We start from the raw sequence: 27,777 nt of genomic DNA, 5'->3' as shown, positions 1-27,777 counted from the left end.
CCTGCACCCCTCCTCCCCACCTCCCCTCCACCGGCACCCAGATCTTCTCTGTGGTAGGGGAAGACAGCACAGGGAGAGGGGAGACGGGAGGGAGGAAGCAACAAATCACAACCCGCGCTCTTTTAAGTGTTTCCATCCACAGCCAGCCACAAGAAAGGCGCAGCGCTCAATTTGTACCGGTATTAATTTCCAAAGACGTTTTGCCCGAAACGCCAAAAGAGGAGGGCGCCACTCGGTCCTCTCTTTCGTTTTCCGTTCTTTTTTCTGCCCCCTTCCTCCGCCGCTCCCCGCCTTCCCCTTGCGCGGTCAGCATCCATTTGCCTTGACTTATGGTTGCGCCCGGCCGGACTGGCCTCGTCTGCAGGGCGGCCAATTTTGCCCACAAACATTTCACTCGGAACAAACGTAGGCAGTACAGAGGAAACCAACAGGGGTGACCACGAGAGGGGGGCGCGGTAGGGGAAGGTGGGAGAGGAAGACAGAATTCTACGAGCACAAAAACCGGCACTAAGGCCGGTGGGGCTCCCTTTTACAAGCAATTATTCAGTTCCATTTTATTGCGTCATTAAGCGAGGCTTGCGTGTACGCGGGTATGTGCGCGGCATATGTGCGGGGTTTTTGCGGCGCACAGGTTGCCCGCCCTGGCCGTTGCATCCCCCCTGAATGAGTTTTTCAGCGCCTCCGCGGGACTGCCCGCCACCTTGAACTGCTATTTGCTCGCCATTGTCTGCCGCACGCTCTCGGCTAATTAAAATTCTACCTCCGGCTCGGCGGCAGCGGGGAGCAGGGAGCACGATTCTGCTCAAAAATAAAAGTTACGCCGATTAATTACTACGAAAGCCCTCTCTTTTTTTCTTTCCTTACTGTACCTTCACAAGGGAACTTTTTTTCCCTCTCTGGCGTCCCCGGCTCGTTTTCTTTGCTACCCGAGCTCAGCTTTAAGTGAAATACGACATCGAGCTTTAATAATATCGTAATGCAGGTGTAATAACACATTTAATGAAAACGTCTACTGCCGTGGAGCATGCTGGGCCATCCTGGCAGACGTTTGCCTTCAGTAATTACGCGTTTTTGCCATCTGCGACGGCAGAAACTTTCCCGCACTTAGATCGCGGGTGGCATCTCCGTCACTTCCCTCCGCATGTAATTAATTGCTAACAGCGAAAGACGTCTACTGTGCGGAACCCGCAGAGTGGGCTGGCTGTCGAAGTTTATTTGGCGGATGCAGCTATTAGTGTTCGAAGGCGCTCAGAAGCAAACGACGAAAAAATACAGTTACGGTTCTCGCCTAATTAAACCTACACGGCGAAGCTGTTTTGGTTTAGTCTCGTCGGAGTGTCTGTACAGGGAGCACTAGGTCTGTGAGATGATGCATGGAGAGGGTATTTAGCTCCTGCACTGACGAGTTACTTTCTAGCAAACTGCGTGTATATGGGACATCGACTGGATTAGTTTAAAAAGGTTACAAAACGAACCCATCTATTGAAAATGTTGTCACAGCCGACGTTCCCCAGCGAAATGTGACAGATCCTTTGCTTTTCTTGAATCTACGTAAATAATTTGGATTGCAGTTTACCAGCTCTCTCAGATTGTCGTAGTTTACCTTCTAGTGAAGTCAACAAAACCAAAGCGAGCTACAAAATCACTTTGACGAGATATCTGAGTGGTGCAAAGAATAGCGATTGACCCTGAACCGTAGAAGCTGTGTAGTCGTCCATGCACGTAGCTAGAAAATTCCTCTTACATGATAAATGACACAAATTTGCGTAGTGTCGATCCATTTAAACATCTAGTGATACTACCTAATAACAACTTAAGCTGAAGAAGTCACGTATAAAATGCTGTGGAGAACTAAGGACAGAGATTTGATAGCAGAACGCTTAAGATCTGCATCAAATCTTCTAAATAAACTGTTCTTCTAGAGTATTTCTGCTCATTAGGAGATACTTGCCAGAGAGGAAATGAACGCGAAAGAAGGGCTGTTCGTTTCGTGTTATCACGATAAAAGGGAGAGAGTGTCATGGACGTGATAAACGGGCTAGAGTGACGTTTATTAAAAGAAAGCAACTCTCTTATTGCAGTAAAATTGTTTTTTTTTACAAAATTTTTGTTAGCAAATTTCTCCTGCAACGGTCAAAGGTCAAAATATATGTCTCACTTGAAGGACGAATGACTATCGCGATGAAATGAAGAGGGACCAGAGCACGCAAGGAAAAGTCTTGCGTCTTCATTTTTCCCACCCGGTGCTCGATAGTGGGAAGTTAGAGATTTTGGAAGTGTTGTCTTAAACCATGTGTAAAACACATACTAACGACATAGATGTCGAGTAGCTGAAATTTTTGTAAATCTGAAATCGATCTTATGTCACAAACCTTCGCAGAACGGTCGCGAATCTCTTTAACGTACAACGCTATTTTTTTCTTTATCTATAAGAATCCATATCTTACTTCTCGTATGGCTCTGAACAGTACTGCAGAGAAGCAGGGTCTGAACCCCCACTTCAGGCTTTCTGAATGAGTCTGTTTTGTTAAGGCATTTCTGGCGAACTTGGTGATAGCTACTTCAACTAGAGCGCCACCTTTGCGCGTCATTATCCTGTGTTATGCAACCACGAACCCGGGCCTGGAAAATCCGATGATGGTTCTGTATGTTCCGAGTCCTCTGGGAGCAGAATCAAGTGTTTCCTTAAGAAGTGGGACAGGATCAGAGTCTACCAGTAAGTCGCTGCAGCTGGTCTGAAAGTGTCTTTAAATGCCCGGGAAGGGCTTGTTCTTCTTGTTGAGAGCAGGTAAGGGCCACACACATTAGCGTTTCTCTTGTGTAATTCCAGGTGTTCCCCCTTGAGGGGAGGGGACTCTCTCTCTCTCTCTCTCCCTCTCTCTCTCTCTCTCTCTCTCACACACACACACAGACACACACACACACACACACACACACAAAGCATGAGGGAGAGGGTGGGAGGGAGGGAGGGAGGGGGAGAGAGAGAGAGAGAGAGAGAGAGAGAGAGAGAGAGAGAGAGAGAGAGAGAGAGAGAGAGAGACTACTCCACCGCTCCGTTTCGACGTAAAAGGCAAGACAGCGTTTCGAGTATAGTGCGACCGTCGCCGTCAGCTGTGGCGCTTTGCTGCGGGCAGGTGCCGGTGCACCTGTCTTATTATACTAGTTTTTTTTTTTTTTTACACTGAAAAGTGAAATAACTTGTAAAATATATATTGATAAGTTCTATTTCTAAACTGAAAGGAAATAGAAAATTTCATATTTTCGTCCTTTCAACTCAACTGAAGGATGAAGGGGAGGTGAAGGAGGAGTTGAAGGTGTGCTGTGGTTTAATTTCCTGACAGACAATTGCTCACGTTTATCGTCATGGATAACGGAATTCAGGCAGAGCAAATGTAAAAATCTTGTTATATTTAGGTTTAAAAAACTAAGAATGGGAATCAGTTAATTAGCAGTTAGTTCGTAGATGTTCTTGGGGATTTGAATTATAATTGAATTTGATGTTTGATGGAATATGTTTACGGTGCGGTTATGAAGCCACTCGGAAAATACAGGAAGAGGTTGACAGCATAAATGGTCAACTGAATGAAGAGGAAAGAAATGTGTCTAGAAAGGATGGGCGAGGGAGAGGGGGATGGGGGGGGCGATAGGGGGAAAGAGGAGGAGATAGGGGGAGAGGGGGGGGGGAGAGGGGTGGGGGAGAGAGGGGGCGGGGGAGAGAGGGGGCGGGGGAGAGAGGGGGCGGGGGAGAGAGGGGGCGGGGGAGAGAGGGGGCGGGGGAGAGAGGGGGCGGGGGAGAGATGGGGCGGGGGAGAGATGGGGCGGGGGAGAGATGGGGCGGGGGAGAGAGGGGGCGGGGGAGAGAGGGGGCGGGGGAGAGAGGGGGCGGGGGAGAGAGGGGGCGGGGGAGAGAGAGAGAGAGAGAGAGAGAGAGAGAGAGAGAGAGAGAGAGAGAGAGTGAAAGAGAGAGAGTGAGTGTTGGTTAACTCACCGCTCGGCCCGCCTCATTGTTGTGAAGATTCATCTTCTCCCGGAGGGAGCGTCCGCGCTCGCCCGTGTCGACGAACTCGCGGGAGAACTTGAAGCCGTAGTCGATGTTGTCGGAGCAGCCGCCCCACTCCCAGTCGGCCGCCGCCTGCGCCGCGGTGCGGCCCCCAGTCGCCGCCACGCCCGCCCCCGCAGGCGCTGCCGACAGCAGCCCACCCGCTCCTGCAACAACCACAACAATACCGCTCACCTGACATCTCTGGACATCCGAAAACTCCTCATAACTTACTGGAATATCGTCTCCTGTGCGAGAAGTGTGTTACTGCTCTTTCATGTCACTGGCACTAGTGCGGTTTTAAGTAAAAATCACTAGAGCTATGTCATGCATTAAAATCAGGACAGGATAGATGTAAGTCAGAATTGATGGGGGAAAAGTTCATAGTAGCATACGTATCAGACGTAAGATTTGCGTTGCAATTAGAAGAAGGCTGAAGATGTTGGAATATGTTGCCCGAGTACTTTGTAGCTGTCACTCAAATACAGGTGCACAGTTACACACTTAATGCCACTGCATCGGCAACCAACGTCGGCAAATATTTTTGTATATCTGTTGGGATATAGTACACCAACAAAATTTTTGTACAAATAGTGAATCATATGGATACAAAATTTGAGTGAAATTGATCCAAGCGTTCCTGAATTAACTTGCTATGTCACTATCTTTTCATTTCCAGCCCTATGGGTGGTAGTTGGTTCTGACCCAACAGAAACCTTCACAGATGTGCGCAACAAGTCACCAATGTTTCATCGCCATCGCATGAATGGTTTAGGAACACATAGAAGACGAACACACAAATATTCGTTTTTTAATAGAATATAAAATATACATTGTAGAGGTTAGTGTCCAAAACCTGACTACCCCCCTAAAGTTGGCCCCATGGTTCTTAGTTGTGCATTCTCTTAAGCTACATGTAGTAGCTCAGGCTTGCACCACTCCGGCGCGGACTGCTACTTCACTCGTTATTTATGTTTGACAGTAGGCTACATGTTTTGACAATGGAAAATTTTTTTTCTGCCTTGTACTACATTTTCCGTTGTGGCAGATAAGCCATTCAACATGTGTCTGTTCTTGATTAATAAGTTTCAAATGTTAGTGTTTATGACTAAACGGTTTCATTCAGATATATGGTTAACAAAATATACGCTATAGTTGCTTAAACCAGACTCCTTACTTAATGTTTCAAATCTCTCGTATTAGTACACACTTATTCTTTTGGAATCCTAGTGCAGTTTCGAAGAGGATAATGGCGAAGGTTGATTAAAGAAAGTGGAGTGCTTCTAAAGTGACTAAAGCTATTGAAGCAGTTCATAAAAATAAGTGAGTTGGAAGGAGGTCAGTAAGCAGTTTAATGATCCAGAAATAACCCTTACGAGGCTGTCCAGCATGAAGTGCGGTACACCAGAGGAAGCAGCAAAAAACAAAACAGGCGGACCTACAGTTCGAGTAAAGATTTCGAGGAAGATCTTGTATAGTACTGTCTTGCTATGGAAGTTTCTGTCTTTGGGCTTACTCGTAAGGAATTGTGAGTAATGGCGTTACGGTTGTCAGAGGGGAATAACAGTAAATACCAGTTCAAAGGCGAAATTGCTGGTGAAAATTGGGTTAACGTTCTCGTTAAATGTCACAAAACCAAACTGTCAGAATGAAAACCTACAGGAACATCGTATGGCAGAGCTATTGAATTAAGCAAAGGAATCATAGAGACATTCTTTAACTTTCTGAAAGATGCAATATTAAACCTACTTTGAAACTACAAGATGTTTTCTCTTATTTAATACCTTTGTCCAATTTTGTTTAATGCTTTTTGCTTATTTTTAAAAGGGGTCCGATTTAATTAAGGCTTCTAAGAGTAAAACGTAAGTGGTGCATAACATTATATTAAAATTATGATACGGTTTTGAAACATATAAGAGGTCCATGATTAAGTAATTTGTTGCTAGCGCACTCGAGCAGATGTAATTTCGATGGATTGCTCACGCGCTGCCTGCGATGTGTAAGCTGTAAGAGTGTCTCAGAGCAGGGAGCAGTGTCGGCTGCAGTAGGAGCAGAGTCAGTAGCAGTAGTAGTACTAGCCATCAGTCGTGTGTGGAGTTGGCTGGGCCGGTCTTGGGGAGCGATGGCGGAGCCTCAGCATTGTAGTATAAGGTAAAAGCACCCTCGCGCATATGTACTATTGTTGTATCAGGTCCCATGTGAAATGTTTTAAGAAATCTCTTAATAATAATCTTTCTCATAAAAAAAAAATTAACTTTTGGCAATTATTGATCTCAATTTTAAGAATTTACTAATTTCTCCAGTCCATGGTCATTCTGATTATTGTAAAGAAAAATCAGTTGTTTCTTATATACATGACAAATCTATCGGTCAGCATTGCACAGAGCTGTGCCAGAAAAGTTTAGTTTCATAAAGGAGCAGATATATACTCGTTGTCCGGCGACTTTATTGAGGTAAAAATTTTCAGTTTATTCAGTATGATCTTTCAGGACCATGACGCAGCACTGCTGACGTCTAAAATTTACCAGTTTAAATTCACAGTCAATTATTGAAAGGTTATAAGTGAGCCACAATTTTATTGAGAGATTACTCACACTTTATTATTGATAGGTTACGCAATTTTTTTATTGGGAGATTACGCTGAATGTGAATGCAATATATGACTATTTTTATCTGTTGGAAGGTTACATTGAATGTGAATGAAATAAATATATTGTTTTTACTGTTGGGAGGTTACGGAATTTTTATCTGTTGGGAGGTTACAAACAATTTTCTACTATTTTCTGTTTTTAAAATATCAAAAGCAAAGTGGGGTGGGGGGGGGTCCGGCTTTGGGCACTTTCCTCTGTTAGCTTTTTTCCTTCGGAGACGTATTGGCGGCTCGGCTCCTTACCTGCAGCGGCGGCGGCGGCGGTGCCGGGCAGAGGGTGCTTGGCGTGGGCGTGCGCGCGGTGCGCGTAGCTGTGGTCGCACGAGCAGGCCGACACGCTGCCCTCGGAGCAGGCGCGCGCTATCGCGTGCGTCACGCCGGCGCTCGTGATGGCGTAGATGAACGCCGTCTCCCGGCAGCCTGCAACACGGCCCACACCGCGTAACGGGCCTCCTCATTATGTGCTCACAGCAAAACGTCGTTTAGCTCTAACAACTCAGCGCTACTACTATGAAGCAGTGTCTATATCACGAAGGGAAAACTTCATATTCACTGTTTCGTATAATTAAGCCTGCCGTAAGCTACTCTCTACAATGTATAAACTTACGTTCAAAGTCTAACACACCACCAGTTACTAAGACTATATTCATGTAGCATTTAAGAATGAAACCACTTAATGTTAGCGACTTCCAACAAACTTTAACACAATTTCAAACTTTTTCTAAATTTTTTTTCTCGCACGTAATGGCTTTACATGCTCTGTTCTAAATACACTACTGGCCATTAAAATTGCTACACCAAGAAGAAATGTAGATGATAAACGGGTATTCATTGGAAAAATATAATAGAACTGACATGTGATTACATTTTCACGTAATTTGGGTGCATAGATTCTGAGAAATCAGTAGCCAGGACAACCACCTCTGGCCGTAATAATGGCCTTGATACGCCTGGGCATTGAGTCAAACAGAGCTTGGATGGCGTGTACAGGTACAGCTGCCCATGCAGCTTCAACACGATACCACAGTTCATCAAGAGTAGTGACTGGCGTATTGTGACGAGCCAGTTGCTCGGCCACCATTGACCAGACGTTTTCAGTTGGCGAGAGATCTGGAGAATGTGCTGGCCAGCGCAGCAGTCGAAGATTTTCTGTATCCAGAAAGGCCCGTACCTTAAATAAAACAGCAAATTGGGAAGGTGTATTTGGTATATACGCACGTATGCGCGCGCGCGCACACACTATATATATATATGCGCAGAGTGGATGTTTGTGTGTATGAGCACGATCACCTACCAGACTCCGTGATTGATGTCATCCAAATCTGGCACAGAAACAACAGACCTTTTGAGTATCAGCACTGTGGGGTTTATAAGCTCCTAGCTCCAGTAGGACCAAAGATATGGGCAAAAACGATATACAGAGAAGCCTTACTTGAAACGCCAGAACGGATTCAGCAATTGGTAAATAGTAACTAACATGGAGACGCGTTTAGTATACTCCCAAGCTTTTTCGTCTTTACATTGTCGAAGCCTTTCTCTAGGTCCACAAATGCTAGGAATGTATCCTCAGTTTTCTTGTATGTTCCTTACATTAGTAATCGGAATGTCAGAACTCTTTTTCCACTGCTATTTCCCGTTCTGTAACCAAACTTACCTCCACCCAGTGAGCATTCATCCTTCATTTCTGTCCTTCTGTTTATTATTACTGGCAGCACGTGAAAAGCGTGATTTGGCAAACTGATGTCCCGATAGCATTCAAATTCATCAATACATACTTTTTTTGCAAATGGTGATACTAACAAAAAACGAAGAATCTTGACTACCTTTATATAAGCATTCTGTATATACGCGGAAGAATCTGATGGTGACGATCATTTTTAGTTTTCGGAAAGGTAAGGGCACGACAGAGGCCGTTCGGACGTTGCGATTGTTGATGGAAGCAAGACTTAAGAAAAATCAGAACACGTTCATAGAATTTGTCAACCTCGAGGAAGCTTTCGGCAATTTAATATGGTACAAGATGCGAAATTCTCAGAAAAATAGTGAGGTATAGGAAAAGACAGATAATACACAATATATACAAGAACCAAAAAGGGACAATAAGTATGGAAGACCTATAACGAAGTTCTCAGAGTAAAAATGGTGTAAGGCAGGTATATATAGTTGTTCGACCGTACTGTTCAACGCTTCTACTCAGGAGCAGTGACAGAAATAAAAGAAAGCTTAAAGAGCGGGATTAAAATTCAGGGCAAAAGTATTTGCTGACATTGCCATCTTCAATGAAAGTTAGGAAGGATTGCAAGACATGTGAAATGGAATGGACAGTCTTACAGGCACACACTACAGACTAAGAGTAAACTGGAAAGGAAAACGAAAGGGTTGAGGAGTGGCAGAAAGGAGACGGCCAATAAACTTCAAAATAAGGGACCACGAAGTAGACAAAGTGGAGGAATTCTGCTACCATGGAAGCAAAATAATACGTGTCCAATGGAGCAAGAAGAAAGGAGGACATCACAAGCAGATCAGCACTGGCAGAGAGGCCATTACTGGTTAAAACATGTCTGTTAGTATCGAACATCAGTCTTAATCTAAGAAAGAAATCTTTGGAGCACAGCAGTGTATTGGAATGTATCGTGGACTGTGGTAAAACTGGAAAATAAGAGAATCGAAGCGACTGAATGTGGAGCTATTGAAGAATGCTGAAAATTAGGTTGACTCTTGGAGTAAAGAATGAGGTGGTTCTTGGCAGAATCTGTGAAGAAAGGAACATACGGAAAACACTGATAAGGAGACAACTTGATTCAAATGGCTCTGAGCACTATGGAACTCAACATCTTAGGTCGTAAGTCCCCTAGAACTTAGAACTACTTAAACCTAACTAACCTAAGGACATCACACACACCCATGCCCGAGGCAGGATTCGCACCTGCGACCGTAGCAGTCCCGCGGTTTCGGACTGCAGCGCCAGAACCGCACGGCCACCGCGGCCGGCAAGGAGACAACTGTTTAGGGATCAAGTGATAGTGAAAGGGTACAGTACCGCCCGACATTGAAAATAGGTACAACATTGAAACTTCCTGGCAGATTAAAACTGTGTGCCCGACCGAGATTCGAACTCGGGACCTTTGCCTTTCGCGGGCAAGTGCTCTACCAACTGAGCTACCGAAGTGCTTCGGTAGCTCAGTTGGTAGAGCACTTGCCCGCGAAAGGCAAAGGTCCCGAGTTCGAATCTCGGTCGGGCACACAGTTTTAATCTGCCAGGAAGTTTCATATCAGCGCACACTCCGCTGCAGAGTGAAAATCTCATTCAGGTACAACATTCTTCGTTATTCTTGTCATAACAACACATTTTTTGTAATAATAACTCAATTTCACTTAATACACCGAAGCCGGATACCAGTGTAGGAAAGAATGACAATTTATTTATTTAATTGCTCACATGTGCACTCCCACAAAATAAATCCCTACACCAATTTGGTGAGATCTGCGAAATGAATGAATGTATGGTCGTCTGCTAACCACAGATAGTGAATGTGTAATATATGATCATCTTTGAGGCGGGCCTTTGGTCACCTTTGGTGGAACCAAAGAGATGAAATTTACCTGAGCTTTGAGCGCCTGAAATATGGCTGAGCAATACGGTAACATGGTGCGCCCCCACCTCGATGGAGGTGCGAGCTGACCTGAAGAACGACCATGTTTCAGCACTCTGCCGCTGGATCTAGTGTTGGTAAGACCTGTCTCAGGTGTGCTTCGTAAAGACAAAAAAATGGAGACATGGTATGCATGTGAAGTACTTAAAACTAGTTTGGAATAATAATTTCTCTATTTCAGGAACTTTTGTGGGGAGATTAAATGTCAGGCAGGTAATATTAAGGGGATCGTAGTAATCTTCGGAAGTGACCAACGGTCACAATGAAACCACGTGTAGCAATAAGTTGAAATACTTCTGTGTGCTTAAGTTAAGCTGAATTACTAGCGTGTGCACTATAAGTTGAAATATTTAAGAAATAGCGTGTGCAGGACTTGAAATTAGAGACGAGTACTTCCACGTGGTGAGTACTGTGTGAGTCTCAATCTGTGTATGAGACAAAGGATAAAGAGAAGTACTCGTCCATGGTATCAGTTGAGGACTCGCGTGTGTGATGAATATGTTCTTAATATTACTTAGCGTGTGACGCTTGATTCAAACTATAATACTCAGAGAGAAGCAAGGTGAGTCAGCCGTCTATCCAGCAACGCCACTTGGCTTGCATTGCACAGGAAGACGTGCATATATCCTCCAGAGTTCATAGTAGGAAAGAAAAGTTACGAAGTGGGGCAGTGTCGTGTGAAACTGGGATGAATACTAATTGAAGTGGGAAAGCTGAAAGTGATGTGAGTATAATGTTGTGACTATTCCTTGTCTTGTATTCCATGTTGCAGTGTGGTGTATGTCATGTAATTTAAGTATGTGTGGTTTGCATGGGAGAGTAGAAAGGTAGTTTCAGAGGTAGTGGGTTATGCATGTTCCTTTTGTACCGCTCGGTCTGGAGGAAAGTTTCGTGATGATGGTTGTGAGAGTCGAAGTGTGATGTATAGCAAAAGATCCACCGTCCTATCCAGAAAGTGCACTGCAGCATTAAATAATTACGAGACCATAAGATAATCACCAATGTAAAGCCATGCCCACTGGGCGGAATTTCTCATGTGTTATTGTTGTAGGTTATAGAATTTGTGTGTTTAGGTTACAGAATTTATCGCAATAAATAAGATAGTGAAAAGAGAAAGATTGGTGGCCTTTTCCTTCGAATTGTATGTTGTCATGATATCCAGAATTTATAATGTGTGCGCCATTCATATTCAGTGCGATGGCCACGTGTTGATAAAAGCCGTTAAATAAGAAAGAAAATGTGGTATTGCCAGTGCGTAGTGAACAGTCAGTGTTGTGTAAATTACTAATAGTCAGATGTTCGTTTCCGTTGCGTAATATTCAAACAGGAGAATAACTTTTAACTTAATTGTGAGTACTAGAGTTCATGTTACTCGATAAATAAGAATGAGCCCACTCGCATGGCAGACCATTCATCTTGTAGGCCTGACTGCTTGATGCCACAGTATGAGCAAGGCATGTGGGTGCCTCTCAATAGCTTCCGTAATACTAGACACGTGGGTACTCAAAAACAGGACAGGACGAGTAGCACGATTGTCAAGGGTACTAACAGGAAGCACGGAGAAACGGGAGGCTTCTGCTTGGATTCTTAGACGGCAGAGTTAGTGGTGACCAGCGGCCGCCGTCCTGAATAAAGACTTTTCGTCACTGAGACCTCTCCCCCCTCCCCCCTTTGCCTGCGCAGCTTAATGACTGCCTTTGATCATGGGCTGCATGACCAGTGGCCGGCTTACAATGGGTGCCCCTGGGCCGCGCGTAATCACCAGTCCCCAGTAGAGGCGGTGAGAGTGGAGCGCAGCAGTGGCAAGTACCCAACCAGCCGTCTTGACACACAACTCGCCGCTAAACAGCAGCGCGCGCCCTCGCCCAGTGCAGAGACAATGGCCCTTTGGAGGGCCGGTCAAAGGGAAGGGGTAAGTGCAGGGTGCACTCGCGAGATTAGGCGCGCACCACTCGCCCTTCAAAGGGCCGGCGAGCGCCCACCTGAGGAGGGACAGCCGATACGGCGGAAGCGGCCCCGGCCTACAATGTGCCAGGAAACCGCAAACAAACAGACAGGGGGCGTGCCGAAACGTAATCCCGACGCAGCGGGCGCGTCCTGAAATTATAGCCACGCAATACCGCAGCGCCTCCCACTGCTAGTTGCCACGGCACCACCCCTCTCTTCTCACGAGCCTTTTCTCGATACTCGGCGATATTTGATATCGCCAATGCTTATACGGTTCCTCACGAGTGACCCGGCTCCTATGGTACGTCGGGAAACGTTCGTGCAAACGCCGGCGCTAAAGTGTTCCATTTTTCAAATAAACTTATGTGGTTCCAGTGACCTTTCCAAGTCTCAAATATCTATTATGTATATTTTCAGACTGAAGCACGGCGGAAAATTTGTACAAAGTCCAGGATTCGAACCCAGGTCCCCTGCTCATTAGGCAGATGCGTCAACCACTACGCGACCCTGGCAAGTGGCTTTGCACAAATGCACAGACTACCCCAGCACACCACCTTCTTCAATCCAGATTACCCTCAGAACGCAGACCATCCGGTATTCCTCCCAAATTCGAACAGCATTGCAGAGGCTTTCCAGATGTGTTGGAATAGCCCTCAGCATCGAACGAAACGGGGATTCTGCCTGAATGGCAGGCATATATGCTTTACTCGAATTGAGGCCTTTACAAATTGGTTGGTTGGTTGATTTCATTGAGGTCATCCGTCCCATCGGAATAGGGAAGGAAGTCGGCCGTTCACTTTCAAAGAGACCATCCAGGCATTTGTCTGAAATTATTTAGGGAAATCACGGAAAACCTAAATCAGGATGCAGGGACGCGGGTTTGAACCATCGTCCTCCAGAATCCGAGTCCAGGGTGCTAACAACTGCGCCACCTCGGTAGGTCCTTTACAAGTCTCAAACTCCTGTGATTGACGAGAAAGGCATGCTGCGATAATCTGTGCAGTTGTGCAAAGTCGTTATGCCAGAGTGGCGTTGTGGTCAGTCCATCTGCCTAGTGACCAGGAGACCCAGTTTGGAACCCTGACCTTGGTATAAATTTTCATGCATCTCTTTAGTCTGCATATATACATCACAGAAGATTGAGAACTGAAAAAGTCTCTGGAAACATATAGTGTCATTTGAATAAAGAACCAATGTCTGAGTTTGAGGTAGGATCAGTTTCTCGTTCGACGCTGAAATGTTATTCCAGTATAGTCGCAGAGGCTCTGCAGTGCTCTTCGCATTTGGGGAGGAATACCAAGTGGGCTGAAGGAGTGAGTGGGAATTTGGACTGAGAGGGAGGCGTGCTAGAGTCGTTCGTATCGTTGTGCAAAGCCACCGTGCCAGTGTGCTCAGTGCATCTGCCTGGTGAGCAGGAGACCCGTGTTCGAATCTTGGCCTTGGTACAAATTTTCCTTCATCGGTCCAGTCTACATATACACATCACAGATTTTTTTATTTTTGTGTGTCCTCCAGCCCACGTTTCCTTTATTAAATATACTACTCAGCAGATCGGAAAGTAAGCTCTGAGAGCGATAATCTTCGGCTCGCCGGTTCAGTAAGGAAGTACCACGATACAAATCCAAATGCACTAGGTTCGATTCTCAGGTGGCCTCAGAAAATTTGTCATTTTCTTTCTCTTTCCTATCTGTGAGTGAGGTATGAAGTCTAAAATGCCATGTCGAGAGTTTTCGGAGGGAACCGAAAAATGTAGGTTGTCCTAGTTGCAACTGGATGGATAAATCAGTTCAAAGGTACGATGAAGGCCAGTGCAATGCCTAGTAAAGTACTGCGCTGTTGAAACTATGCTTCCCGCTGAAGAAGAGTTCAATTTTACATAACTGATCTTATAACATGGTGAGCTTTATTTTGCTAGCCTCCTGAGGACCACTCATTTAGCAATTGGAGGTCAAGGAAGACTGACTGACTTACCATGATGCACATTGTTCTGACCTTCCCCATGTACATTATAGTAAAGATGCAGGTTAGAGCCGGCCGGGGTGACCGAGCGGTTCTATGCGCTACTGTCTGGAACCGCACGACCGCTACGGTCGCAGGTTCGAATCCTGCTTTGGACATTGTGTGTGTGTGTGATGTCCTTAGGTTAGTTAGGTTTAAGTAGTTCTAAGTTTTAGGCGACTGATGACCTCAGAAGTTAAGTCGCATAGTGCTCAGAGCCATTTGAACCTTTTTTTGAAAGCACTGTGCAAGTTAGAGGAACAGCGTCTGATCAAAAGCATCAGGACACTTATTACTGGACATTGTAGTGGGAGTTTTCGCCCTTCAGCTATATATGACTTGAATTCTACTGGAGACACTTTCAGTGAGGTATCTGAATGTCTGAAGGATTGGCAGCTCATTATTCCTCAACAGGTGAAACCAGAGAAGTAAATGATGTTGCACACTCCAGTATGGAGCGAAGTCGATGTTCTAACTCACCTAACTGGATTCATGTCTGGAGCCTGGGCAGGCCAGTCCTTTACAGAAATGTTATTGTCCACAAACCACTGCCTCGCAGATGGTGTTTATGAGAGGGTTCTTTGTCATCCAAACCAAAGTCTTCGTTTCTAAGCTGTTCTAGTGTGCAAAGTCCACAATGCCCTAAAATGTGTTCATACCCTTCCGCACTTAGCGTTTTCTGGAGCATAATGTGGGAACCATACCCCAACAACGGTAAACACCCTCTACCGTAACACCTCCTACTTCGCATTCAGTATCTGCATTTTACATGGCGGCTGGTAACGTTATCAAAGCATTTGCCAAATCCAAATCCTGTCATCGGACTGCCACAGAGTATAACGTGATTCATCTTTTCAAATGAAGATATACGGAGGATGATTCAAGAAAATCCTTAAGTACAACCCTAAACGCAGGTGAGCCGTCGTGATGGAACGATGAACATAACCTGAGGTGACAAAAGCCATGGAATCCCTCGTAATACCGTATCGGACCTCTTTTTGGCCGACGTAGTGCAGTAGCTCGATGTAGCATGGACTCGACAATTCTTTGGAAGGCCCCTGCAGAACTGCTAAGCCCTGTTGCCTCTATAGATATCCGTAACTAAATGCGAAAGTGTCCTCAGTGAAGAATTTTGTACACTAATTTTGTACAATAACAAACTTCATGACTAGGTCCCATAAATTTTCAGTTAAGACTAATGTCGGGCGTTCTGGGTGGCCAAACCCTTTCCTCGACTTATCCGGAAAGCTCTTCAAACCAATCACGAACAACTGCAACCCAGTGACATGGCGCATTCTCATGCATAAAAATTCACGCGTTGTTTAGGGAACATGAAATCCATCAGTGGCTACAGATGGCCTCCGAACATAACCATTTCCAGTCAACGATCGGTTCAATTACACCAGAGCACCCAGCCCATTCCATGTAAACACAGACCACGCCGCTATGGAGCCACTACCTTGAACGGTGCCTTGTTGACAACTTCCGTCTACGGCTTCGTGTGGCCTTTGTCACATTCTAACCCTATTAACAGCTCTTATCAACTGAAATCGGGACACATCTGATCAGGATGCGGTTTGCAAGTCGTCTAGCGTCCAACCGACATGGTCAGGAACCCAGCAGAGGCTCTGCAGACGATGTCGTGCTGTTAGCAAAGGCACTCGCGACGCTCTGCTGCTGCCATAGCGCCGGCCGCAGGTTCGAATCCTGCCTCGGGCACGGATGTGTGTGAGATCCTTAGGTTAGTTAGGCTTAAGTAATTCGAAGTGTAGGGGCTGATGACCTCAGATGTTAGGTCCCATAGTGGTTAGAGCCATTTGAACCTTTTTTTGCCATAGCTTGTAATGGTTCTTTATTTACGTGACCATTACGGCACTCCAACCCCAGTTCTCGATACCAGTAATATCGTACTACTTTTCTGTGAAGTAACAGACATATTTTTGTGACAATATTCACATTTGGTTTTATTGATGTATAGGTACTCCGCTGTATCGATATATTATAGTGATATGGTTCTTGTGTGTATTAATTCCTGTGAGACTGTAATAATCTTTGACTTACTTGTATCCGTTTTGGCGCGAATGCAGAAGTTAAGTTGTTATTTCGATTTGTAAAAGAACACTCAAGTCTTGTGTTTGGTCAAAGTGGAAATTAAATATATGAAGATTGATACAAAACTGTTTTCATGATGATGTGACAATTAAGAAGAGGTATATGTGAATTACAAGAAGTTTAATTAAAATGTGGATCGTGAACACCAAGTCAAAAATTATTTCTACCATAGCATTGTTCTGATCTGGGATTGTTTGATCATTACGAATTTCCTGAAAAACGCATTTGTTAGGTCTCCAAATACTGCTAAAATACAGATCTGGATCTTCTAGCAGTCGAAGTGGAATCACCCTAGAATCAACAAGATGAACCATGACAACGTTGACGAAATCTACGTGAAAATCCATTCAAGATAATTGCCAAAATTAATGACTTTTTTACAGTGACTTCTTTATTTCCATTCTGATGATACCATCCACAGTCAATAACTTTGTTGTTGCCCGATAAACTGAACATATGCTGTGTGAGCAACATTATTAATCTGATTTCTAACCTACTTTTCTAGTGGTGGTATTGTTAGAAGCTCATTAACGCCAAATTTCATCGTTCCGTCCTAACGAATTCGGTCGTCGTGCGTCCCAGATTCATTTTTGCGGTTACTTAAAGCAGTGCTACATGTCTGTCTGCACTGACAGCTCTACGCAAACGTCGCTGCTCTCAATCAAAGTGAAAGCCGTCGGCTACTGTATTGTCCGTGGTGATAGGTAATGCCTGAAATGAGATATGCTCGTCACTTTCTTGGCACTGTGTATCTCGGAATATTTTATTCCCGACGATTTCCTATGTAGAATGATGATGTCTGGTTTGTGGGGCGCTCAACTGCGCCGCTATCAGCGCCCGTACAAATTCCCAACCTTTGCTCAGCCCAATTTCGCCACTTTCATGATGGTGATGAAATGATGAGGACAAAACAAACACCCAGTCATCTCGAGGCAGGTGAAGATCCCTGACCCCCCCGGAATCGAACCCGGCCGATGTAGGCTGTCTCATGCGTCTAGCTCCAAGCACCATTCCGCGTTCAGAGTCTGTTAACTCCCGTCGTGGGGCCGTAGTCACGTCGGATATCTATCCACATGAATCACCAGAGTACAGAAGATAGCTCCACCAACACACTGTCCTTTTCTACGCGATAATACCTCATGTATATGTCCATATCGCTATCACATGACATCTGTGCCCTCAGTGTATTCGTGAAGACAAAACAAGTAGATACTCAATCCCATGATTTAAGACGGCGGCGACGACATTCGAAAGGCGTTTGACAGAAAGGAACTGTCGCTGTGGTGGTTGTGTTCCCGAGTGCTTTATGCTGATACAGTGCTGAGCTCAGAGCGGACCGGCTGCAGCCGACACACGGAACACGCCACTAGCGGTCAGCAGTAGGCTCGCAGACGGTCGCAGCGGCGGAGAGATCAGCCCGTAAAGTGGCGGCGGAGTTGTGGGAGGTGTGCGCCCGCGCGTGCGCGCGCCGAGCCGTGTAACCCGAGCCGGGCCGGGCCGGCTATTAAGACGGCGAGTGTCCCTGGCGATCGGCCGACCGGCCGCAGGTCATCGTGATGACGTAATTACCCGGGCGGGCAGGCGCAGGGGCCGCCACCATTAGCACGATATCCATAACTCAGGCCGGGCCGCGAGTGTACAGTCGCCGCCGCAGCCGATGCGCAAGCGGCTTCCCAGCCGCTCAAGCGCTCGCTGGGGCCGACCTCTTTGCTAGTGCGGCGTGCTGGACACACTGGTCTTCAACGATCCACAACAGCACCATCGTCTTTGCTTAACTTGGAGAGCACCGCATCCGTACATAGCAAGGGTGTACCGTGAGGATCAATTTTGCGGCAGTCGATATTTACTGTGTGTATAAATTAACTAATGCACGAAGATTGGGCCATTTCCATGATGTTAAATTTGTCCATGTCGTATGAATGTTATTTGACGGCTGCAACTGTATCGTAAGATTTTTCTGAAATAATGTACAGGGTGTTACAAAAAGGTACGGCCAAACTTTCAGGAAACATTCCTCACACACAAATAAAGCAAAGATGTTATGTGGACATATGACCGGAAACGCTTAATTTCCATGTTAGAGCTCATTTTAGTTTCGTCAGTATGTACTGTAAGTCCTCGATTCACCGCCAGTTGGCTCAATTGAAGGAAGGTAATGTTGACTTCGGTGCTTGTGTTGACATGCGACTCATTGCTCTACAGTACTAGCATCAAGCACATCAGTACGTAGCATCAGCAGGTTAGTGTTCATCACGAACGTGGTTTTGCAGTCAGTGCAATGTTTACAAATGCGGAGTTGGCAGATACCCATTTGATGTATGTATCAACACAGGGCAATAGCCGTGGCGCGGTACGTTTGTATCGAGACAGATTTCCAAAAGGAAGATATGCCGACAGGAAGACGTTCGAAGCAGCTGATCGGCGTCTTAGGGAGCACGGAACATTCCAGCCTATGACTCGCGTCTGGGGAAGACCTAGAACGACGAGGACACCTGCAATGTACGAGGCAATTCTTCGTGCAGTTGACGATAACCCTAATGTCAGCGTCAGAGACGTTGATGCTGTAGAAGGTAACGTGGACCACGTCACTGTATGGAGAGTGCTACGGGAGAACCAGTTGTTTCCGTACCATGTACAGCGTGTGCAGACACTATCAGCAGCTGATTGGCCTCCACGGGTACACTTCTGCGAATGGTTCATCCAACAATGTGTCAATCCTCATTTCAGTGCAAATGCTCTCTTTTCGGATGAGCCTTCATTCCAACGTGGTCAAATTATAAATTTTCACAATCAACATATGTGGGCTGACGAGAATCCGTACGCAATTGTTCAATCACGTCATCAACACAGATATTCTGTGAACGTTTGGGCAGGCATTGTTGGTGATGACTTGATTGGGCCCCATGTTCTTCCACCTACGCTCAATGGAGCACGTTATCATGATTTCATACGGGATACTCTACCTGTGCTGCTAGAACATGTGCCTTTACAAGCACGACACAACATGTGGTTCATGCACGATGGAGCTCCTGCACATTTCAGTCGAAGTGTTCGTACGCTTCTCAACAACAGATTCGGTGACCGATGGATTGGTAGAGGCGGACCAATTCCATGGCCTCCACGCTCTCCTGATCTCAACCCTCTTGACTATCATTTATGGGGGCATTTGAAAGCTCTCGTCTATGCAACCCCGGTACTAAATGTAGAGACTCTTCATGCTCGTATTGTGGACGGCTGTGATACAATACGCCATTCTCCAGGGCTGCATGAGCGCATCGACTAACTAACGGAGGACATTTTGAACATTTCTGTAACAGAGTGTTTGAAGTCACGCTGGTACGTTCTGTTGCTGTGTGTTTCCATTCCATGATTAATGTAATTTGAAGAGAAGTAATAAAATGAGCTCTAACATGGAAAGTAAGCGTTTCCGGACACATGTCCACATAACATATTTTCTTTCTTCGTGTGTGAGGAATGTTTCCTGAAAGTTTGGCCGTACCTTTTTGTAACACCCTGTATACCGGGTGATAAAAAAGTCAGTATAAATTTGAAAACTGAATAAATCACGGAATAATGTAGATAGAGAGGTACAAATTGACAAACATTCTTGGAATGATATGGGGTATTATTAGAACCAAACAAATACAAACGTTCAAAAAATGTCCGACAGATGGCGCCTCAACTCATCAGAATAGCAATAATTAGCATAACAAAGTAAGACACAGCTAAGATGATGTTCTTTACAGGAAACGCTCAATGTGTCTACCATCATTCCTCAACAATAGCTGTAGTCGAGGAATAATGTTGTGAACAGCACTGTAAAGCATGTCCGGAGTTATGGTGAGGCATTGGCGTCGGATGTTGTCTTTCAGCATCCCTAGAGATGTCGGTCGATCACGATACACTTGCGACTTAAGGTAACCCCAAAGCCAATAATCGCACAGACTGAGGTCTGGGCACCTGGGAGGCCAAGCATGACTAAAGTGGCGGCTGAGCACACGATCATCACCAAACGACGCGCGCAAGAGATCTTTCACGTGTCTAGCAACACTTTTTTTTTGTTCTAATAAAACCCCATGTCATTTCAAGCATGTGTGTCAATTTTTACCTCTCTATCTACATTATTCCGTGGTTTATTAAGTTTCCAAATTTGTACTGACTTTTTGATCACCCGGTATATTGCAATAGTCACTCTCATTAATTAGTTATTAGATATATATGGGAAGATTTCAGTTAGATTACATCAAGGTCAGACAGAGATTCCGAAATCAGACATTGGATAGCAAGGCGCACCCAGGAGCAGATATAGACTCAGATCACAATGTGGTAGTGATGAAGAGTAGGCTGAAGTTTAAGACATTAGTCAAGATGAATCATTACGCAAAGAAGTGGGATACGGAAGCACTAAAGAATCACGAGATACGCTTGAAGTTCTCTGAGGCTATAGGTACTGCGATAAAGAACAGCTCAGTAGGTAGTTCATCTGAAGAGGAATAGACATCTCTAAAAAGGGCAATCACAGATGTTGGAAAGAAAAACACAGATACAAAGAATACCTGAATCCATGGGTAACAGAAGAAGTACTTCAGCTGAGTGATGAAAGAAGGAAATAAACGTTTAGTAAAATTCAGGAATACAGGAAGTCACTTAGGAATGAAATAAATAGGAAGCGCAGAGAAGCTAGTCGAAGTGGTTGCGTGAAAAATGTGAAGAAATCGAAAATGAAATGATTGTCGGAACGACTGACTCAGCATATAGAGACGTAAAAATAACCTTCGGTGAAATTAAAAGCAAGAGTGATAAAACAGAGTGCAATGGGAATTCCATAGTTAAATACAGAAGCGAGAGTGGGTAGGTGGAAAGTGTACATTCAAGGGGAAGATTAGTGTGAAGTGATAGAAGAAGGAACAGGTGTTGGAATAGAAGTGATAAGGAATCCAGTTTTAGAATCATTTGAAGGAGCTTTGGAAGACATAAGATAAATAAGGCAGAAAGATAGATAACATCCCATCAGAATTTCTAAAATCATTGGCAGCAGTGGCAAGAAAATGACTATTCACGTAGGTGTGTGGAACGTACGAGTCTGTCGATGTAACATTTTAGTTCCGGAAAAACATATCTCTCAGAATACTGAAGACTGAAAGGGCTGACAAGTGCGAGAATTTTCACCCAATCAGTTTGACAACTCGTGCATCCAAGTTGTTTACAAGAATAATATACAGAAGAATGGAAAAGAAAATTGAGGATGTATTAGATGACAATCAATTTGGCTTTAGGAAAGGTAACCGCACCAGAGAGGCAACTCTGACGTTGCGGTTGATTATGGAAGAAAGACTAAAGAAAAATAAAGACACGTTCGTAGGATTTGTCGACCTAGAAAAAGCGTTCTACAATGTCAAACGGTCCAAGAAGTTCGAAATTCTGAGAAAAATCGGAGTAAACTGTAGGAAGAGATGGGTAGTATGCAACATGTACAAGACCCAAGAGGGGATAATAAGAGTGGAAGAACGAAGTACTCTGATTAAAAAGGGTGTAACACAGGAATGTAATCTTTCGCCCTTACTTTTCTGTCTATACATCGAAGAAGCAATGACTGAAATAAAAGTAAGGTGCAGGTGTGGGATCAAAATGTGAAGTGAAAGGATATCAACGATAAGATTCACTGATGACATTGCTACCATGAAGAAGAACATCATCTTCTGAATGGACTCAACAGTCTAATAAGTACATAATATGGACTGACAATAAACCTAAGGAAGACGAAAGTAATGAGAAGTAGCAGAAGTGAGAGCAGCGAGAAACGTATCGGAATTGATGGTCACGAAGAGGATGAAGTTAAGGAATTCTTCTACCTAGACAGCAAAATAACGAACGACGGATGGAGCAAGGCACTGTGCAAAAGTGTGTTCTTGACCAAGAGAAGAAAGAAATTTCTGAAAATCTACGTATGGGACACAGCGTTGTATGGTATCGAAAAGTGGACTGTGGGAAAACCTGAACAGAAGAGAATCGAAGCATTTTGATGTAGTACTGCAGACGAATGTTGAAAACTAGGTGGATTGATAAAGTCAGGAATGGGGAGGTGCTGCGGAGAATCTTAGAAGGAGACGTCAGGGAACATCTTCCATGGTACTAGAGGGAGCTGCATAGGGTAAAAACTGTAAAGGAAGACAGAGTTTGGAGTGCATCCGGCAAATAACTGAGGACGTACGTTGCAAGTGGTACTTTGAGATGAAGAGGTGGCACAGGTGAGGAATTTGTGGTGCGCCGCATCAAAACAGTCTGAAGACTGATGGCTCTGAGCACTATGGGACTTAACTGCTGTGGTCATCAGTCCCCTAGAACTTAGAACTACTTAAACCTAACTAACCTAAGGACATCACACACATCCATGCCCGAGGCAGGATTCGAAACTGTGACCGTAGCGGTCGCGCGGTTCCAGACTGTAGCGCCTAGAACCGCTCGGCCACCCCGGCCGGCAAAAGACTGATGACTGAAAAAAGGTGCAGCAACTCTGCAGCATGGACTCAACAAGTCGTTGGAAGTCTCCTGCAGAAACATTAAACCATGCTGCCTCTACAAGTGCCCATAACTGCAAAGTGTTGCCGATGCAGGACTTTTTCGCACAAATGACCTCTTCATTACGTCTCAAAAATGTTCGATGGGATTCATATCGAGCAATCTGGGTGACCCAATCATTCGCTCCTATTTTTCAGAACGTTCTTCAACCCAATTGCGAACAACTGTGGCCCAATGACATGGCGCATTGTCATCCATAGAAATTCTATGTTTGTTTGGTAACATGAAGTCCATTAATGGCAGCAAATCGTCTCCAAGTAACCGGCCATAACCATTTCCAGTCAATGATCAATTCAGCTCGACCAGAGGAGCAAGTCCTTTCGATGTGAACACAGCCCTCACCATTAAAGGGCCACGACCAGCTTGCATTGTGCCTTAATGACAACAAGGGTCCATGGATTGGTTGAATCTGCACCACACTCTAACCCTACCCTCAGTTATTGTCATCAGAAATCGGGACTCATCTGACCAGGCCATAGTTTTCCGGTCTAGGACCAAACCTATGTAGTCCGGGCAGGCGATGTCGTACTCTTAGCAAAGGCATTCGCCTCGGTTGTTGCTGCCGTAGCCCATTAACGTCAAATTTCACCGCACTGTCCAAATGAATACATTCTACAACGATTTCTGCGCTCAGTTTACCTTGTGTTGCTTGTCTGTTAGCACTGATAACTATACGTAAACGCTGCAGTTCTCAGTTGTAAAGCTAAGGCCGTCGGCAGGCAGTGCCTCAAATTTGATACTCTCGGCACACTCCGAAATGGAATGTTCCCCGTGTCTAGCCTCAACTACAATCCCGCATCCAAAGTCAGTTGTACGCCGATAAGTACATCGGACACCTTTTTCACGTGAATCACCTGAGTACAAATGACAGGTCCGCCAGTCACTGCCCTTTTTTACCTCGTGTGCTACTGCCATCTGTAGAATGTGCATATCACTACCCCGCCACTTTTGTCAGCTCAGGTAACTGCGGTTATTTGAAGGCCTTAATCGCCTAGTAATCCGAGATATAGTACTGAACAGTAATATAAAGGGCTCAGCAGTCGACTGGTCTGTAATGACTTACTTTGAGCATGTAGTGAACTCAGTTTGAAAGGCATAAAGTGGCCCTATACGACTAGAACTCGATTTACGTATCAGTGCGCGAGATTTACGACTCGAGAATTTGTTTGGCTTACTCGAATAGCGTGTCTCGAAAATTTTATGGCGGAGCTGAGAGGCATACGCCGGTAGTATCCGTCCGAGTCTTAAATGGGCCGTTACAAGCTGGATATTGTGTTCCATTGTGAAGTGCAGTGGAGAACATAAGAGGCGGCGAATTTACGCTCGCAGTAAAGAAACCGAGAGCGCCGGGCAGCACGCATTCTGCTCGCTGGCCGCAGCCGTGTCGCCGACGCCACGCATACAACTCACGCGCCGCTCTGTGGGAATGGCTTGTTCGCCCGCTGACTTATGTTTGTGTATTTCCAGCCGGGAGGGGGGCAGAAAAAGTTTAGACTCTTATTATATTTGACACGTACAGCGATATTTATCGATGGGAGATCGATACGCGAAGCGGCGGAACCGGTCTGTGCGGTGCTGCGCGCCATTTCAGCCGGGCATAAAGCATCGGTCGCAGGCTATTAGCGTCCCGAGTCATAACGGCGAGGCGCAGCGCGCGTCTATTGTGCTTCGTAAGACAATGCAGTTAACGGGCGGGGGAACCTGTACCCGTACCTGCTCTCCGCTGTGGGAACCTCGTTTCGACTTGTGTATGTATATTTCCGAGAGGCAGCGGCGACCGTGCGCGCTGCCGGGGTGGCAGATTTGTGGCACGAACAACCGTCTGGCATGGGTGAGTGGATCTTAATGGCAGGAGACGCGAGAGGCTGTTTTACTAAGTCCCGGTAACTCATTCTCTCGTAATTTTGATACCGCTCGACATGCTGGGCCCGCACATGGAACCCTGTAAAAACTGGCCTTCATATCCCCGTCAGCATGCCCGATTTACTTACCGAAGAAACACAGACACATTTCAATAAATATCTACATTAATCTTAACATCCGTTTGAGATATTCATTCATCGTCAACTACAGTAATACATCTGCCATCTTTGTTATGTCTATATATTTTGCGCAGGCGATATCACACAACCCGTCAATATACTGACGATAACGATGCAAATCAGGTTTGCTTTAAATACGGGTTGTAACGGTCGTGAACGTCAGTTATCTTTGAAACTGGACGTGGTGAATAGATGTCAGTCGAGAATGCGTTCAAGGAGACAAAGTTGCCATTATCAACATCTCACTGAACTTGATAGATAGTGTCGGAAGTTCCATGCGGCTTATAGCGGATGATGCTGTAGTATACAGAGAAGCTGCAGCATTAGAAAATTACAGCGAAATGCAGGAAGATCTGCAGCGGATAGGCACTTGGTGCAGGGAGTGGCAACTGACTCTTAACATAGACAAATGTAATGTACTGCAAATGCATAGAAAGAAGGATCCTTTATTGTATGATTATACGATAGCGGAACAAACACTGGTAGCAGTTACTTCTGTAAAATATCTGGGAGTATGTGTACGGAACGATTTGAAGTGGAATGATCATATAAAATTAATTGTTGGTAAGGCGGGAGCCAAGTTGAGATTCATTGGGAGGGTCCTTAGGAGGTGTAGTCCATCAACAAAGGATGTGGCTTACAAAACACTCGTTCGACCTATACTTGAGTATCGCTCATTAGTGTGGGATCCGTACCAGGTCGGGTTGACAAAGGAGATACAGAAGATCCAAAGAAGAGTGGCGCGTTTCGTCGCAGGGTTATTTGGTAAGCGTGATAGCGTTACGGAGATGTTTAGCAAACTCAAGTGGCAAACTCTGCAAGAGAGGCGCTCTGCATCGCGGTGAAGCTTGCTGTCCAGGTTTCGAGAGCGTGCGTTTCTGGATGAGGTAACGAATATATTGCTTCCCCCTACTTATGCCTCTCGAGGAGATCACGAGTGTAAAATTAGTGAGATTCGAGCGAGCACGGAGGCTTTCCGGCAGTCGTTCTTCCCATACGCGACTGGAACAGGAAAGGGAGGTAATGACAGTGGCACGTAAAGTGCCCTCCGCCACACACCATTGGATGGATTGCGGAGTATAAATGTAGATGTAGATGTAGAACGAGATCGTTTAATGAGGCTACGAGAAGCTGAATGTTCCTTCTGCGATACTGCAGAAAGACTTGGCAGAATGCGGCCACTCTACATGACTGCTGGCAGTGGTGGTCTCGAGAATGTACGGTTGCAAGACCGCGCTCCTGACGGTCACATGGCACTACCGAGAGGGAAGAGCCTCGTGTTCGGCGTATTTCTCTGGCGCATCGTACTGCATCTGCAACAGCACTTGGAGCAGAAGTTGGCGCCTCAGCGACACAACAAATCGGTTACTTCAAAGGCAACCCCGAGGCAAACGCCTTGTAGTATGCATTCCACTCACCCCAAACCACTACCATTTTTGGCCTCGGTGGTCTCAAGCGAGAGCTCACTGGAGGGCAGGACGGAGGTCTATTGTATTATCTGATAAAAGCTGGTTCTGACTCAGTGCCAGTGATGGCCGTATGTTGGCTAGGAGAAGGCCAGTTGATGATCTGCACCCAACCTGCCTGCGTTCCAGACACTCTGGACCTAGACCTGCGATTTCGCTTGTTGTTATCCCACGCACCAAAAAATTGGTTCAAATGGCTCTAAGCACTATGGGATTTAACATCTGAGGTCATCAGCCCCCTAGACGTAGAACTACCCAAACCTAACTAACCTAAGGACATCATACACATCCATGCCCGAGGCAGGATTCTAACCTGCGACCGTAGCAGCAGCGAGGTTCCGGACTGAAGCGCCTAGAACCGCTAGGCCACAGCGGCCGGCTTCCCACGCACCCCGACTGCAAAGTTGTACTCCAATCTGGTGATTCGACCTGTCGTGCTATCATTCATGAACAGCATTCCAGGGGGTGTTTTCCAACCGGATAACGCTCGCCCACACACCGCTGTTGTAACTCAACATGCTGTACAGAGTGTCAACATGGTACCTTGGCCCGCTCGATCACCAGATCTGTCGCCAGTCGAACACTATGAGATATCATCGGACGACAACCCCAGCGTCACCCACAAACAGTATTAACCGTCTATGTATTGATCGACCAAGCGCAACAGGCACGGAATTCCGTCACAAAAACTTAAATCCTGCGCCTGTACAACACAATGCATTCTTGTATTCCACGTTCTGGCTGCTGAACCGGTTATTAATGTACGAGCACTTCACGTATCTCGCGCTTACATGAACGTGCGGTCTTGCAATACTAATCACTTAAATATGATGCCTACGAAAACGTATTACCAAAATTCCATTACTCTACATTAATTATGTTCTGGTGTTGCGATTTTTTCTCTGCCAGTGTTTTTATGGAATGCTTCTTTGCGCAACAATTGTGTGCTACATCAAGTTACCCTCCATTCAGAGGCAGATGCACGCACCGACTGTTATTTTGACTTGTGAATAATAGATTTCAGCTATCAGTCGTCTTTTGGAACCTTTACTGGCAGATCTAGATTTCAGCTAGAAACTAGCCGTTCTCAATGCACTATGATTTTTGGTCAATGCATATAATGAATGTTGGCCGGGCTTTGTCCATAGTTCTTTGAATACTCAATGAACTGTGGACAAAGCCCGACAAACAGGCATTACATGCATTGACCAAAAATGATAGTGCATTGAGAATGGCTAGTTTCTAGCTGAAATCTAGATCTGATAAACATTTCAAAAGATGACTGATAGCT

The 27,777-nt window shown here is 45.4% G+C and overlaps 1 protein-coding gene across 1 annotated transcript in view; it reads right to left on the bottom strand.

Moving 5' to 3' along the window:
• LOC124595910 (protein Wnt-1-like) overlaps positions 1–27,777 on the bottom strand; it is a 232,260-nt gene that overhangs the window by 16,513 nt on the left and 187,970 nt on the right. Inside the window, exons 3-4 of the mRNA XM_047134821.1 lie at positions 6,984–7,109; positions 3,989–4,137 (exon numbers count right to left, since the gene is read on the bottom strand). Coding sequence (XP_046990777.1) covers positions 3,989–4,137; positions 6,984–7,109 — 275 coding nt within the window. The remainder of the gene's footprint in view (positions 1–3,988; positions 4,138–6,983; positions 7,110–27,777) is intronic.

The sequence above is a fragment of the Schistocerca americana genome, chromosome 2 (assembly GCF_021461395.2).
Source record: "Schistocerca americana isolate TAMUIC-IGC-003095 chromosome 2, iqSchAmer2.1, whole genome shotgun sequence".
NCBI classification, from domain to species: Eukaryota; Metazoa; Arthropoda; class Insecta; order Orthoptera; family Acrididae; genus Schistocerca; species Schistocerca americana.
Note: the sequence above shows the minus strand (reverse complement) of the source record. Positions and strands in the feature narration are given on the sequence as shown.